This window comes from Mus caroli, unplaced genomic scaffold (genome assembly GCF_978045245.1).
Source record: "Mus caroli unplaced genomic scaffold, Mus_caroli_1 scaffold_9, whole genome shotgun sequence".
NCBI classification, from domain to species: domain Eukaryota; kingdom Metazoa; phylum Chordata; class Mammalia; order Rodentia; family Muridae; genus Mus; species Mus caroli.
The window spans coordinates 128613038-128630874 of NW_028227264.1; the positions used below are offsets into that span (position 1 = coordinate 128613038).

General features: G+C 40.3%; 1 protein-coding gene across 1 annotated transcript; it reads right to left on the bottom strand.

Moving 5' to 3' along the window:
* Positions 1–15326: 15326 nt before the first annotated feature.
* LOC110304024 (olfactory receptor 2AP1-like) lies at positions 15327–16256 on the bottom strand. Its single transcript, XM_021175279.2, has one exon. The coding sequence runs from the start codon at positions 16254–16256 to the stop codon at positions 15327–15329; it is 930 nt and encodes a 309-aa protein (XP_021030938.1).
* Between the last annotated feature and the right edge of the window lie 1581 nt (positions 16257–17837).

Here is a 17837-nt window from a genome sequence, read left to right on the forward strand (position 1 = left end):
TTAAACACAGAGAGCATTTAGGACTTTAAATAGACAAGACCAGAGCAGAATCTTTCCAGAGCATATGGGAATATGTCAAGAGTAAAAAGTAAAGAAACAGCCGGGTGGTGGTGGTGCACACCTTTAATCCCAGTACCTGGGAGGCAGAGGCAGGTGGCTTTCTGAGTTCAAGGCCAGCCTGGTCTACAGAGTGAGTTCCCGGACAGCCAGGACTACACAGAGAAACCCTGTTTTGAAAAAACCAAAAAGAAAAAAAAAAAGAAAAAAAAAAAGAAATTTTACCAAAAACTGTAAGGGACAAAACTCCAACTCATACCTAGGTAGAACAACACAGTAGCATCATATCTCTTGTTCTAAAAGCTGGAAAACATAGAATGATGTATACTCAGAGAAAATTCTAAAAATTGACGGGTAAATTAGGATATTACATCCAAACATACATTAAAGCAATTCATGGAAACAAAGAGAGCATTACAGATGTTTCTTAAAGTGGTGTTACAGTGGATCAAGAACAGTTTTATGTATGAGAACACAGCAAAGAATACCTTGTGAACAGATGAACTGAGTGGACTTGGGGAGGAAACATCAGTTCTGTCCCACACAGCATTGGAAATTGGCTGGAAAGACAGTGTGTATAAAGCTTATTTTGTTACAGAATTATCCCTGTGTTTAGTTGTCAGGGAACCTAGTGAAGTGTTAGGTAAGGAAAGAGATCAAATGATTTCAGGAGGGACTTTCAGGTACTGCTTTGCATTCTCCTGTCAGGGGAGGGACTTGTCAATGACTTCCTCTCATATTCCCTCAGTCTCCTGGATGGGTGCTGTCTCTTTCCTTCTCATATAGAATAGTCTCAGCACAGAAACAGGAAAGGTACTCCACATCACTGGTCCTGTTACTCTTTTACAGAAAGGTTAGTGTTCCACTCAGAAGCCTTGACTATCAAGAATCTTTTGTACTTTATATTGTTTTGATTTTCAATATCACTGTAATAAGGAGACTCCATGACCCATTCCTGAGTATATCTGAAACTTCAGGGACCTATCTTTTGTGTTGTCCCCAAGAATGTACAATTAACAAGACATAGAGTCCAATCTTCTTGAAGTTCCAGCCTCTGGCATCTCCTGGTAACTATTATTATATCTGTAAAGAGTTCCATGTTATCATTGAAACACTATGTGTACATTCTGTATAATTCTGCATTAGTAATTTTGCAAAGGTATTTGTTTTGGTTTTGTAAATAATAAAAGTTGAAAAAAATTGAGTCAGATTTGTGTTGTGTAGCTCAGGCTGGCCTCAATCTCCCTCTACCTCCTGCATCAGGCTCCCAAGAATCTATGTACTGAGCTTAGAAGTATGCACTGTCATGCCTGGCTAAAAGTTGGAAACAGTGTGAACTTCCATTAATATAACACTTTTGCAATCTATGAATTACAAAATGAATTATAGATCAATAAAAATGAATGGAAAAACTTTTAACTGAACTCATTTGGAAAGATGTATTTGATTGCTACAGGCATAGTCACACATATCTGAAGGTAGAAATCATTAACTGGAGCCATTTTGTTTTATGTCTGTCATTGTTCTTTCAATGTTGCAAAACAAGTGTGTGTTTTAATAAAAAGAGGTACAACTTCATGATTTAACATCACAATAAGTAATATTAATGCAGCTATAAAGTCAGACTATACGTACCTTTGGCTTGTAGAACAAATTCTGTGTGATTCTAATCCTGAGTGTCTGTGAGAAGCATCGTGACTTAAGAGACAGGAATGGATGGAAAGTGGTGTAAAGCTTAACTTGCCTGCTTGTCCATCGTTGCTCTTTAGTGAAATAATTATTCACAACAATTCACAAATTTAAGAAACTTTAATAGGCCAAGCCTACTCATCTTTCTATGTATCAATTTAGCATTCATCTGTCACTTCCTTCCATGTTAACATAAATGTATTAATTTACTCATAGCTGCCCATCTAGCATCTCTTTACTGTGACTCATTCAAGTTGTGAATTAATAAAACGTTAATAAAATCCCCACAAAGGAGTATGTCTTCAGAGCCCCACTTTCTGTGTTCTAATTTGTTTGAGTTTGGTTATGTGCTTCCTCTCTGATTAGCAGATTTGAACATCTTTAGTGCAGCAGTCTTATTAATTTGCCTATTTGTTTGAAACAGGCTCTTGCTATGAGCTCAAGTGATCTTTTCTCAGCCCTCTGATACTCAGACTATAAGGACATTTCACTAGAGCTCAACTCTAAAGCATATTTAAACAACTCAATTCAGAGGAGACCCTAGACTTGTCAGTTGAGGAAAGAAGTGAAAAATCTCAGGAGACCCACATCAAGAGTGTGCTAATGAGCAGTAGTAGTTGCCAAGAACCTTTAACTTGAGCTCTTAATAGGAGAGTGGTAAAGAAGTTCAAAAAGGCTCTGAGGAATCTAACAAGAAGCCATCAGCAAATGAGGGAAGAAGTGTCATGTTCTTTACTTCAGTAGCCACTGCCAAGATGTTCATGATCCTGCAAACAATGTTCTTGTATCTTCATGCATGAAGCCCTAATTAGCCCAGTGGGGTGCTGGGAACAATGAGGGCCCTGAGACTCTGGTAGTAGTTGTGTGAACATGGAGTTTCCCAGAGGAAATGACAATTACCTGATAATCACTGCATTCTAGTACCGAGGCTAAGACAATTCATAACACCATGCTTGGATGATAAGGAATTTGAACCTCCATCTCCTTGGATTTTAATTTCTCATTGGCTACCTCAGATGTGGTTTGCTACTTTGATGACGTGGTGGACTTCTTGTCTTTACAGGAGATGGAAGTTTTTCAGCCCATATGGAATTGGCTATACCTGTGGCATGACCAAACCTCTGTGGAGGAAATTGGAGGGCTTCTGAGGTGGGGCTTGACTATGGTAAGGGATAAGACTGTGGCAGGCTCATCCATGCTCATGGGAATAATCAAGATTTGTGGGTGGAAATGGAGCAGAGTCTGAGGAAAAGAAGGTCCAGTGACAGATCTAAAGTGGGATCCAGCTCAAGAGGAGGTCCCAAGGCCTGACACTATTTCTGAGGCTATGGAGAGCTCACAATAAGGGATCTATCATGACTGCTCTGTGAAAGACCCAACAAGCAGCTGAAAGAGTCAGATGCCGATATTTGAACCTGACCAAGGGACAGAAGCAGCTGACCCCAGTTGTTGAATTAGGGAAGACTGAAAGAAGCTGAGGAGAAGGACGATCCTGTAGGAAGTCCAGCAGTTTCAATTAATCTGGACCCCAGAGATCTCTCAAACACTGGACCACCAAAAGGACAGCATACACCAGCTGATACAAGGCCCCCAACACACATACAGTAGAGTAATCCCGGGTCTGTGTTCATTCAGAGATGATTCACCTAACCGTCAAGAGACTGGAGGCCCCAGGGAATTTAGAGGTCAGGTGGGGTGGGGGTGGGGGCATCCACATGGAGACAGGGTGGGGAGGGAGGAGATGTGGGATATGGAAGAGACAGAGGGTGTGTGTGTGGGGAGAGAAATGGAATATGAAGTGTAAAAAATAAATTAAAATAAAATAAAAATTTAAAAATGTCTACTGAAATTCAATGGGAAACAAAAGAAGATAACAAACCAAACTAAACCAATCAACATAACTAAACAACAACAACAACAACAACAACAACAACAACAACAACAACAATTAAGAAAGTTGAGGGATTTATTTGGAAGAAGGGTTTTGGTGGGTGAAGGAGTATGTTGAGATAGGCCAGTGGGAGGTGAAGAAGGCCAAATTCATTATATTCATGCATGAAATGATAAAAGATAAGAAAATTAGCAAACTACAAAAGTCTTAAATAAATGATAGTGACAATAATGATTAAAAATAATAGCAGGAAATAGGAAATAAGATGTTTTCTGTGCAGTTGATTTTGTGTTGGGCATAATGCTTTTGCTTTCTGTTGCTGTGGCAAACTCACACATTGTTCAAGGAGCATGGGTGATGGGCAGGTTGTAGCACCTCGCCCTGCAGTCCCTCCTCCCCCATCCCCCCCACCCCTCTGAATAGCACTTGTACCTTGATTAAATAGTCTTGTGATGGGAGATTAGGGATCCTGTGTCTTTCTTTTGTTTCCTCCAAAAGACTGTCCTTCAAAGTACTTATGGGCATTCTTTTTTTTTTTTAATATTTTTATTACATATTTTCCTCAATTACATTTCCAATACTATCCCAAAAGTCCCCCATAGCACCCCCCACTTCCCTACCCACCCATTTCCATTCTTATGGCCCTGGCATTCCCCTATATTGGGGCATATAAAGTTTGCAAGTCCAATGGGCCTCTCTTTCCATTGATGGCCGACTAGGCCTTCTTTCGATACATATGCAGCTAGAGACAAGAGCTCCGGGGTTCTGGTTAGTACATCATGTTGTTCCAACAATAGGGTTGCAGATCCCTTTAGCTCCTTGGGTACTTTCTCTAGCTTCTCCATTGGGAGCCCTGTGATACATCCAATAGCTGACTGTGAACATCCACTCCTGTGTTTGCTAGGCCCCTGCATAGTCTCACAAGAGACAGCTATCTTTGGGTCCTTTCAGCAAAATCTTGCTAGTGTATGCAATGGTGTCAGCGTTTAGAAGCTGCTTATGGGATGGATCCCTGGATACGGCAGTCTCTAAATGGTCCATCCTTTCATCACAGCTACGAACTTTGTCTCTGTAACTCCTTCCCTGGGTGTTTTGTTCCCAATTCTAAGAAGGGGCACAGTGTCCACACTTTGGTCTTCATTCTTCTTGAGTTTCATGCGTTTAGCAAATTGTATCTTATATCTTGGGTATCCTAAGTTTTGGGCTAATATCCACTTATCAGTGAATACATATTGTGTGAATTCTTTTGTGATTGTGTTACTTCACTCAAGATGATGCCCTCCAGGTCCATCCATTTGGCTAGGAATGTCATAAATTCATTCTTTTTAATAGCTGAGTAGTACTCCATTGTGTAAATGTACCATAATTTCTGTATCCATTCCTCTGTTGAGGGACATCTGGGTTCTTTCCAGCTTCTGGCTATTATAAATAGGGCTGCTATGAACATAGTGGAGCATGTGTCCTTTTTACCGGTTGGGACATCTTCTGGATATATGCCCAGGAGAGGTATTGCTGGATCCTCCGGTAGTACTATGTCCAATTTTCTGAGGAACCGCCAGACTGATTTCCAGAGTGGTTGTACAAGCTTGCAATCCCACCAACAATGGAGGAGTGTTCCTCTTTCTCCACATCCTCGCCAGCATCTGCTGTCACCTGAATTTTTGATCTTAGCCATTCTGACTGGTGTGAGGTGGAATCTCAGGGTTGTTTTGATTTGCATTTCCCTGATGATTAAGGATGTTGAACATTTTTTCAGGTGCTTCTCTGCCATTCGGTATTCCTCAGGTGAGGATTCTTTGTTCAGTTCTGAGCCCCATTTTTTTTTTAATATTTTTATTACATATTTTCCTCAATTACATTTCCAATACTATCCCAAAAGTCCCCCATAGCGCCCCCCACTTCCCTACCCACCCATTCCCATTCTTTTGGCCCTGGCATTCCCCTATATTGGGGCATATAAAGTTTGCAAGTCCAATGGGCCTCTCTTTCCATTGATGGCCGACTAGGCCATCTTTCCATACATATGCAGCTAGAGACAAGAGCTCCAGGGTTCTGGTTAGTACATCATGTTGTTCCAACAATAGGGTTGCAGATCCCTTTAGCTCCTTGGGTACTTTCTCTAGCTTCTCCATTGGGAGCCCTGTGATATATCCAATAGCTGACTGTGAACATCCACTCCTGTGTTTGCTAGGCCCCGGCATCGTCTCACAAGAGACAGCTATATTTGGGTCCTTTCAGCAAGATCTTACTAGTGTATGCAATGGTGTCAGCGTTTAGAAGCTGATTATGGGACGGATCCCTGGATACAGCAGTCTCTAAATGGTCCATCCTTTCATCACAGCTACGAACTTTGTCTCTGTACTCCTTCCCTGGGTGTTTTGTTCCCAATTCTAAGAAGGTGCACAATGTCCACACTTTGGTCTTCATTCTTCTTGAGTTTCATGCGTTTATCAAATTGTATCTTATATCTTGGGTATCCTAAGTTTTGGGCTAATATCCACTTATCAATGAATACATATTGTGTGAATTCTTTTGTGATTGTGTTACTTCACTCAAGATGATGCCCTCCAGGTCCATCCATTTGGCTAGGAATTTCTTTTTTTTTTTTTTTTTTTTTTTAATTTTTAATATTTTTATTACATATTTTCCTCAGTTACATTTCCAATGCTATCCCAAAAGTCCCCCATAGCACCCCCCACTTCCCTACCCACCCATTCCCATTCTTTTGGCCCTGGCATTCCCCTATATTGGGGCATATAAAGTTTGCAAGTCCAATGGGCCTCTCTTTCCATTGATGGCCAACTAGGCCATCTTTCGATACATATGCAGCTAGAGACAAGAGCTCCGGGGTTCTGGTTAGTACATCATGTTGTTCCGACAATAGGGTTGCAGATCCCTTTAGCTCCTTGGGTACTTTCTCTAGCCTCTTCATTGGGAGCCCTGTGATCCATCCAATAGCTGACTGTGAACATCCACTCCTGTGTTTGCTAGGCCCCAGCATCGTCTCACAAGAGACAGCTATATTTGGGTCCTTTCAGCAAAATCTTGCTAGTGTATGCAATGGTGTCAGCGTTTAGAAGTTGATTATGGGATGGATCCCTGGATACAGCAGTCTCTAAATGGTCCATCCTTTCATCACCGCTACGAACTTTGTCTCTGTAACTCCTTCCCTGGGTGTTTTGTTCCCAATTCTAAGAAGGTGCACAGTGTTCACACTTTGGTCTTCATTCTTCTTGAGTTTCATGCGTTTATCAAATTGTATCTTAAATCTTGGGTATCCTAAGTTTTGGGCTAATATCCACTTATCAGTGAATACATATTGTGTGAGTTCTTTTGTGATTGTGTTACTTCACTCAAGATGATGCCCTCCAGGTCCATCCATTTGGCTAGGAATTTCATAAATTCATTCTTTTTAATAGCTGAGTAGTACTCCATTGTGTAAATGTACCATAATTTCTGTATCCATTCCTCTGTTGAGGGACATCTGGGTTCTTTCCAGCTTCTGGCTATTATAAATAGGGCTGCTATGAGCATAGTGGAACATGTGTCCTTTTTACCGGTTGGGACATCTTCTGGATATATGCCCAGGAGAGGTATTGCTGGATCCTCCGGTAGTACTATGTCCAATTTTCTGAGGAACCGCCAGACTGATTTCCAGAGTGGTTGTACAAGCTTGCAATCCCACCAACAATGGAGGAGTGTTCCACTTTCTCCACATCCTCGCCAGCATCTGCTGTCACCTGAATTTTTGATCTTAGCCATTCTGACTGGTGTGAGGTGGAATCTCAGGGTTGTTTTGATTTGCATTTCCCTGATGATTAAGGATGTTGAACATTTTTTCAGGTGCTTCTCTGCCATTCGGCATTCCTCAGGTGAGAATTCTTTGTTCAGTTCTGAGCCCCATTTTTTAATGGGGTTATTTGACTTTCTGGAGTCCACCTTCTTGAGTTCTTTATATATATTGGATATTAGTCCCTTATCTGATTTAGGATAGGTGAAGATCCTTTCCCAATCTGTTGGTGGTTTTTTTGTCTTATTGATGGTGTCTTTAGCCTTGCAGAAGCTTTGTAGTTTCATGAGGTCCCACTTGTCAATTCTCGATCTTACAGCACAAGCCATTACTGTTCGATTCAGGAATTTTTCCCCTGTGCCCATATCTTCAAGGCTTTTCCCCACTTTCTCCTCTATAAGTTTCAGTGTCTCTGGTTTTATGTGAAGTTCCTTGATCCACTTAGACTTGACCTTAGTACAAGGAGATAGGAATGGATCGATTCGCATTCTTCTACATGTTAACAACCAGTTGTGCCAGCACCATTTGTTGAAAATGCTGTCTTTCTTCCACTGGATGTTTTTAGCTCCCTTGTCGAAGATCAAGTGACCATAGGTGTGTGGATTCATTTCTGGGTCTTCAATTCTATTCCATTGGTCTATTTGTCTGTCACTATACCAGTACCATGCAGTTTTTATCACAATTGCTCTGTAGTAGAGCTTTAGGTCCGGAATGGTGATTCCACCAGAGGTTCTTTTATCCTTGAGGAGAGTTTTTGCTATCCTAGGTTTTTTGTTATTCCAGATGAATTTGCAGATTGCACTTTCTAATTCGTTGAAGAATTGATTTGGAATTTTGATGGGGATTGCATTGAATCTGTAGATTGCTTTTGGCAAGATAGCCATTTTTACAATGTTGATCCTGCCAATCCATGAGCATGGGAGATCTTTCCATCTTCTGAGATCTTCTATAATTTCTTTCTTCAGAGACTTGAAGTTTTTATTATACAGATCTTTCACTTCCTTAGTTAGAGTCACGCCAAGATATTTTATATTATTTGTGACTATTGAGAAGGGTGTTGTTTCCCTAAATTCTTTCTCAGCCTGTTTATTCTTTGTGTAGAGAAAGGCCATTGATTTGTTTGAGTTAATTTTATATCCAGCTACTTCACCGAAGCTGTTTATCAGGCTTAGGAGTTCTCTGGTGGAATTTTTAGGGTCACTTATATATACTATCATATCATCTGCAAAGAGTGATATTTTGACTTCATCTTTTCCAATTTGTATCCCTTTGATCTCCTTTTGTTGTCGAATTGCTCTGGCTAGGACTTCAAGTACAATGTTGAATAGGTATGGAGAAAGTGGACAGCCTTGTCTAGTCCCTGATTTTAGAGGGATTGCTTCAAGCTTCTCACCATTTACTTTGATGTTGGCTACTGGTTTGCTGTAGATTGCTTTTATCATGTTTAGGTATGGGCCTTGAATTCCTGATCTTTCCAAGACTTTTATCATGAATGGGTGTTGGATCTTGTCAAATGCTTTTTCTGCATCTAACGAGATGACCATGTGGTTTTTGTCTTTGAGTTTGTTTATATACTGGATTACGTTGATGGATTTCCGTATATTGAACCATCCCTGCATCCCTGGGATGAAACCTACTTGGTCAGGATGGATGATTGTTTTGATGTGTTCTTGGATTCGGTTAGCAAGAACTTTATTGAGGATTTTTGCATCAATATTCATAAGGGATATTGGTCTGAAGTTTTCTATATTTGTTGGGTCTTTTTGTGGTTTAGGTATCAGAGTAATTGTGGCTTCATAGAATGAGTTGGGTAGAGTACCTTCTGTTTCTATTTTGTGGAATAGTTTGTGAAGAACTGGGATTAGATCTTCTTTGAAGGTCTGATAGAACTCTGCACTAAACCCATCTGGTCCTGGGCTTTTTTTAGTTGGGAGACTATTAATGACTGCTTCTATTTCATTGGGGGATATAGGGCTGTTTAGATCATTAACCTGATCTTGATTCAACTTTGGTACCTGGTATCTGTCTAGGAACTTCTCCATTTCATCCAGGTTCTCCAGTTTTGTTGAGTATAGCCTTTGGTAGAAGGATCTGATGGTGTTTTGGATGTCTTCAGGATCTGTTGTTATGTCTCCTTTTTCATTTCTGATTTTGTTAATTAGGATGCTTTCCCCTGCCCTCTAGTGAGTCTGGCTAAGGGTTTATCTATCTTGTTGATTTTCTCAAAGAACCAGCTCCTTGATTGGTTGATTCTTTGAATAGTTCTTCTTGTTTCCACTTGGTTGATTTCGCCCCTGAGTTTGATTATTTCCTGCCGTCTACTCCTCTTGGGTGAATTTGCTTCCTTTTGTTCTAGTGCTTTTAGGTATGTTGTCAAGCTGCTAATGTGTGCTTTCTCTAGTTTCCTTTTGGAGGCACTCAGAGCTATGAGTTTTCCTCTTAGAAATGCTTTCATTGTGTCCCATAAGTTTGGGTATGTTGTGGCTTCATTTTCATTGAACTCTAAAAAGTCCTTAATTTCTTTCTTTATTCCTTCCTTGACCAAGGTATCATTGAGAAGAGTGTTGTTCAGTTTCCACGTGAAGGTTGGCTTTCTATTATTTATTTTGTTATTGAAGATCAGCCTTAGTCCATGGTGATCTGATAGGATGTATGGGACAATTTCAATATTTTTGTATCTGTTGAGGCCTGTTTTGTGACCAATTATGTGGTCAATTTTGGAGAAGGTACCATGAGGTGCTGAAAAGAAGGTATATTCTTTTGTTTTAGGATAGAATGTTCTGTAGATATCTGCCAGATCCATTTGATTCATAATTTCTGTTAGTTTCACTGTGTCCCTGTTTAGTTTCTGTTTCCATGATCTGTCCATTGGTGAAAGTGGTGTGTTGAAGTCTCCCACTATTATTGTATGAGGTGCAATGTGTGCTTTGAGATTTACTAAAGTTTCTTTAATGAATGTGGCTGCCTTTGTATTTGGAGCATAGATATTCAGGATTGATAGTTCCTCTTGGAGGATTTTACCTTTGATGAGTATGAAGTGTCCCTCCCTGTCTTTTTTGATGACTTTGGGTTGGAAGTCAATCTTATCAGATATTAGAATGGCTACTCCAGCTTGTTTCTTCATACCATTTGCTTGGAAAATTGTTTTCCAGCCTTTCATTCTGAGGTAGTGTCTATCTTTTTCTCTGAGATGAGTTTCCTGTAAGCAGCAAAATGTTGGGTCTTGTTTGTGTAGCCAGTTTGTTAGTCTATGTCTTTTTATCGGGGAGTTGAGTCCATTGATATTAAGAGATATTAAGGAAAAGTAATTGTTGTTTCCTGTTATTTTTGTTGTTAAAGTTGGCATTCTGTTCTTGTGGCTGTCTTCTTTTAGGTTTGTTGAGGGATTACCTTCTTGTTGTTTCTAGGGCGTGGTTCCTGTCCTTGTATTGTTTTTTTTCTGTTATTATCCTTTGAAGGGCTGGATTCGTGGAGAGATAATGTGTGAATTTGGTTTTGTCGTGGAATACTTTGGTTTCTCCATCTATGTTAATTGAGAGTTTGGCTGGGTATAGTAGCCTGGGCTGGAATTTGTGTTCTTTTAGTGTCTGTATAACATCCGTCCAGGATCTTCTGGCTTTCATAGTCTCTGGTGAAAAATCTGGTGTAATTCTGATAGGCTTGCCTTTATATGTTACTTGGCCTTTTTCTCTTACTGCTTTTAGTATTCTATCTTTATTTAGAGCATTTGTTGTTCTGATTATTATGTGTTGGGAGGTATTTCTTTTCTGGTCCAGTCTATTTGGAGTTCTGTAGGCTTCTTGTATGTTCATGGGCATCTCTTTCTTTAGATTCGGGAAGTTTTCTTCTATAATTTTGTTGAAGATGTTTGCTGGTCCTTTGAGTTGAAAATCTTCATTCTCATCCACTCCTATTATCCGTAGGTTTGGTCTTCTCATTGTGTCCTGTATTTCTTGGATGTTTTGAGTTAGGATCTTTTTGCATTTTACATTTTCCTTGATTGTTGTGCCGATGTTCTCTATGGAATCTTCTGCACCTGAGATTCTCTCTTCCATCTCTTGTATTCTGTTGCTGATGCTGGTATCTATGGTTCCAGATTTCTTTCCTAGGGTTTCTATCTCCAGTGTTGCCTCATTTTGGGTTTTCTTTATTGTGTCTACTTCCCTTTTTAGGTCTAGTATGGTTTTGTTCATTTCCATCATCTGTTTGGTTGTGTTTTCCTGTTTTTCTGTAAGGACTTCTACCTGTTTGATTATGTTATCCTGTTTTTCTTTAAGGATTTGTAACTCTTTAGCAGTGTTCTCCTGCAATTCTTTAAGGGATTTTTGTGCTTCCTCTTTACTGTCTTCTACCTGTTTACCAGTGTTCCTTTGTATTTCTTTAAGTGTGTTATTAAAGTCCTTCTTGAAGTCCTCTACCATCATCATGAGATATGCTTTTAGATCCGTGTCTAGGTTTTCCGGTGTGTTGGGGTGCCCTGGACTGGGCAAAGTGGGAGTGCTGGGTTCTGATGATGGTGAGTGGTCTTGGTTTCTGTTAGTAAGATTCTTACGTTTACCTTTCGCCATCTGGTAATCTCTGGGGTTAGTTGTTGTCGTTGTCACTGTTTACAGATTGGAGCAGAAGCTGTGTTCCACTCACCAGCAGTCTCAAAATCCTGTGGCGGGGATCGTGGGTAGCTGGCGGTACCCCGGTGCTGGTCCGGCCGGAAGAGGCCTGTGGTCCTACTCAGGCCGGTTTTCTGCTTCTCTACCTAATGCAGTCTCAGGTCCCGCGCGCAATTGGATTGGAGCAGAAGCTGTGTTCCACTCACCAGAAGTCTTAAGATCCTGTGGCGGGTGTTGTGGGTAGCTGGCCAGTGTCAGCCGACCCTGTGTCCTAGCTACCCTGGTGCTTTTCTGACCGGAAGAGGATGTGGCCCTATGTAGGCCGGATTTCTGCCTCCCCAACCAGAGCAGTCTCCGGTCCCGCGTGATTGGACTGGAGCAGAAGCTGTGTTCCACTCACCAGCTGTCTCAAAATCCTGTGGCGGGGGTCGTGGGTAGCTGCCGGGTGTCGGTCGAACCTGCGCTCTAGCTACCCCGGTGCTGGTCCGGCTGGATGAGGCCTGTGGCCCTACTCATGCCGGTTTCTGCTTCCCTAACTAATGCAGTCTCAGGTCCCGCGCGCAATTGGATTGGAGCAGAAGCTGTGTTCCACTCACCAGAAGTCTTAAGATCCTTGGCGGGTGTTGTGGGTAGCTGGCGAGTGTATGCCGACCCTGTGCCCTAGCTACCCCGGTGCTTTTCTGACCGGAAGAGGATGTGGCCCTACGTACGCCGGACTTATGGGCATTCTTGCTTAATCATTTGTAACATTAAAAAAATCCAACCAGCCCCAGTCTCTAGATTTCTACATGGAGATAATTGCCATGTGATTCTCCCAACACCATTTGAATGTCCCTTTGATGAGAGGGTTTTCAGCTTTGCTGATGGAGAGGCACAAGGTCTTGGAAAGGTCAGCGCTTGCCTTTGGCCAAGGACCTGTATGTAACAGCAATTTTAGCTTCTGTTTGCTGATTTGAGGCTGCTTATAGACAACCAATCTACTTTTACCTTGTGAAGCTTTGCCCCCAACTTATTTGACTTTAGATATGTGGCAATCATAAACATTTGAGGAAGCTAATGTGATACATAATTAGAGCATACACAAGTCTTTAGAGAGCCATTACACTGAGAGGATACTGGAGGGCCACACATATACACTATTAGAGTAGAAATAAAAAAATCATAGAGGTAATAATAAAGCAAGAACAGTATGATAAGGAAGAAAGGCTTGTGCAAGCTACTACAGACTTTTGAGTAGCATTTCTTTGTGGGTTATACTTGATGTAGGAGGCTAGAAAGAAATTGTTCTATAGTAGATATTGTGGGTCAGCTCATCCAAAATCACACTTCATTTTGGGAAAACTGGAGAATAATGAACTAGACCATAGTAATATCCACTAGGCATAGACTGGAGATCAACTCAAAGAATTATGATCTCTTTTTCTGGAATTTAGAGTTAGATATGGACCTTAGATTGGAAAATTGTGTATGGTCAAGTTACTCAGGGTAAACAGGCAGAAAATGATATTCCGAGCAAATGGAACTAAAAACCAAACATTAGTAGATATTCTTACATCTGGCAAAATCGACTTCATGCTAAAAATATTCAGAAGACACAATGAAGATTACTTTACAAATATTAATGGAATAATATACCAAAAGGATATTACAATTTAAACATATGCACTCCAAATACAGGCACATTTATTTTAGACTATAAATACTACTAGATGTTAATCCAAGAAATTAACCACAGCACAGTGACTGTGGGTGACTTCAATACTGTAGCTTCATTAATAGATAAGTCATCTGGACAACCCTCTAGCTCTGAAAAAAAAAAAGAACACAAAAAACCTCCAGAAACATTGGATTTATATTCTTATAAACCAAACCAAATGTATTTAGAAGATACCTATCAAACATTCTACCCACTACAGAACACAAATAAACAGCACATGAAGCTTTCTAATAAAATTGCTCAAATATTAGTATACAAAGTCTCAACAAATATGAAAAAATAAAAGTTACACCCTATATTCTGTTTGATTATCGTGAAAAAAAGCTGGATATTAACAACAGTAAAAAGTACATGAGCTCACTGAGAAAAAAAGAACACAGTGAGGACAAGACGGTACACAATTAAGACTGTCCTACGAGGAAAGTTTACAGTAATAAGTGTCCACATTTGAAGATGGCTAAGATCAAATAAATTTTGACTGCTTTACCATACATCTTTACAGTACTAACTCTCTGTAGCATTTCATGTTTCCAGCAGCCTATGCTTCTTTTATAAATCTCAATTTTTTTTTGAGACAGGATTTCTCTGTGTAGCTCTGGCTGTTCCGGAACTCATTCTGTAGACCAGACGGATCGCAAATTTAGAGATATGACTGCCTCTGCTTTCTGAGTGCTGAGGTTAAAGGCATGCACAACTGCCACCCAGAGCGACCTATGCTATCTATGTTTCTTGAGACTATTTTTTTTTGTGTGTGTTTGTTTGTTTATTTATTTACTGTATCACTTTGTAGCTTTGGCTGGCCTGGAGCTTATTATGTAGATTAGGCTGGCTTTGAACTTACAGAGATCAGTCTGCCTGTATCTTCCATATGCTGACACTTAGTGTATATGCGACTGCGCTCAGGTACTCTCTGCATGAATGTTTATTACTTTTCTAATTATTCCCTTTTGCTTTTTTAATATTTAAATTTGAGAGGATCTTTAATATTTAATGTTTGAGTTCTACCAAAGAGTATTTTCCTATACAATCTCCTCTATTTCTACATAATCAGTTATCTACAGTGTAGATTCTATATGATTGTAATTGCTAAAAATTCATAGATCTGATCCATTTTCAGATGCCTGAACACTGTGGATGTGTAATTTACTTTAAGTGAGGAATTAATTTAGTTTGAAACCAAAATAGTTCCTCTTATTTTTCCTTAGTGAATTTGGTCTGAGGGAAATTAATGAGATTTCTTTTTCAGTTCCTTGGATTGAAATTTCACATGCCAATTTGCAATATTCCTTTGATCTTGATTCCACTTTTCTATTTTGTGTTATTCCTACATTTCAGGACTTAGTTTAAATGTTGTTCCTTGTGATGGTATTTGTTGATTCTAGTTCAGACAACTGAGTAACTCAATTGCCTTTCAGTTTAAAAACTTATTCAGATCATTTCATTAACACTTAACAGGCTGTAATGTTTCTTCAACTTTTACACTGAAGTCAATCTCTTAATTGGGTACCTAGTTAGTGAGAGAGAGCTTGGCACACAGTAGGAACTCATTCATTAAGAGTTCAATTCTTGAATTCTTTAAAGATTCACAAGCTTTTTGACTGTATCCTTGAATGCTTGCTTCACCTGTTGGTTCCTTAGGGTATAAATGAAGGGATTCAATAAAGGAGCAACTGAAGTAATGAAAAGGGCTACTCCTTTATCAAATGTGCCCCCTACTTTTGCTGAAGGCTTAACATATATGAAGAAGCAGCTCCCATAAGAGAGGGAGATGACAATCATGTGGGAAGAACATGTGGAAAAAGCCTTTGTCCTTTGCTGGGCTGAAGGGAGCTTGAGAATTGTCCTGATGATGAATGTATAGGAGAGAGTTACCAGCATTAGAGTCACCACCAGGGTCACAGATGCCACGAGAAAGACAACTTTTTCAATGAGGCTTGTGTCAGAACAGGAGAGTTTCCGAAGAGGCTCAAAGTCACAGAAATAATGATTTAGCCTGTTGGATGCACAAAAGTCCTGCTGACTCATCAAAGTGATGGGAGGTATAATGACCATCAACCCAGCCAGCCAAGAGCAGAGAACCAGATGGGTACAGACTCTGTTGCTCATGATTGTCATGTAGTGCAGGGGTTTGCATATGGCCACATAGCGATCATAGGACATAGCAGCCAGGAGATAAAACTCTGTTGCTCCAAGAAAGATGGCAAAGAAATACTGAGCAAAGCAGCCAGCAAAGCTAATACTCTTGTTTCCCGTCGTAATGCTGACCAGGACCCTGGGAATGAAGATGTTTGTGAAAGAAATTTCTAGGAAGGAGAAGTTCCGGAGGAAGAAATACATGGGAGTGTGAAGGTGTGAATCCAGCAGGGTGAGAATGAGGATGGTCAGGTTTCCAACCATGCTGAATACGTAGGCAAGAAAAAGAAAAGTGAAAACTGCCAACTGAAGTTCAGGGATATCCGTGAGACCTAGAAGGATGAATTCAGTCAATGACGTTTTATTTTTCATTTTTGGAAAACAGACAAACAGACAAACAAACCTGAGTGTTAAGATGAAAAAGAGTAATCAGGGTGAGAAAGTTAGAGGTGTTCTGATGAGCACCAGTGGAACCTGCAGAAGACAGAATGAAACGGACCATGAGCTTTCCCAGGCTAATGGCCCATTTTCTTGGTCCTTCTTATTCCCACTTATATCCTATGAAAGAAAATTCTTGCATTTCCTCACATGGAGCTCTCTCTTGGGCCAGCATAAAAGAAATATCTGCCTCACAAACAGTATCTAATATGTCTGTGTGATCAGCGGGTGCGACTTTTCTTGAGGAGATGTGAGCAAACCTATATTCAACCCAGAGGGAATATCGATAACAGATGATAGAAATGGCTGTATTAAAGTCTGTCTTAGAGAGCTAACACATTACTTTTGGGCCCATTGGTGACACAAAGGCAGCCACATCCCAGAAGAGCCCATCAGGACATGGGTAATGGTTCATGCAAGCTTCACCACTGGAGATGCCCCAGCTGCTTACAGACATCTCCACTGGGTCTACCCTCCTCCAGCAATTGTTTATTGCTTGGCAAGCCCAGAGTGGGGTCTTGTGAGTCTTGTAACTGTCTGAGCCTCCAGACCCTTAGAATCTCCCTTCCTTTCAGCAGAAAATGGCGGTACAACACCAGATGATTAGCAAGTGCCTGAGGCTGCTACATCTTTTCAGAACAGTTACAAACTTATTGTCACTAGCATTATTGCTTGCCTTCCTTTTAAAAAGGTTTCTATTTATTTTTTGAGAATTTCATACAATACCCAACCCTTCCTAGATATTTTTCTACCTCCCTACCCACCCAACTTCATGTTTTTTCTTTCTGTTCAACCAAATCCCAAACAAAACTAAAAACAATTGCATGCATGTACGCACATATGCTAGTGAGCACACACACACACACACACACACACACACACTCATGCACTCAAAGAGACATACTCACGGACACATACACTCATACACATATACACACATACATACAGACCCATACACTCACATCACACAGACACATATACTCATATACATAGACATACATACATATACACATACGTACACACATACACACAGACACAATACACACACACACACACACACAGACACACATTGACACAGACACAGACAGACAGACAGACAGACAGACACACACACACCTCAGAGCATGCAGTTCCATTTGTGTTAGCCTACTGCTCCTGAATGAGGGGACTGTTCTCCTGTGTGGTTGATATAACTGAGGGTCATTCCTTTGTCAAGTGACAGGTTCTAGTCCAGTCCTCTTTCTATTTGGTATTTTAATTTAATCTTCCATGTTTATAGCAATCACTCACGTTTCTCTTTTTTAACTCCCTTAATTTTCTTGCTGTTTAAATGGACAGCTTTTCATTTCTACTCAAAATACCCCAAGTCTGTTTTGAACGTGTCTGACTGTTAGTAGTCACAGATCTGTGCATTAGCAATATGTCACTTTGTTACCTCTACATAACTGCTGTGGGTCAATCAAGTATGAGATTTAGAATAACAGACTGTATGTACTCGTTCAAATGCATCTGCAG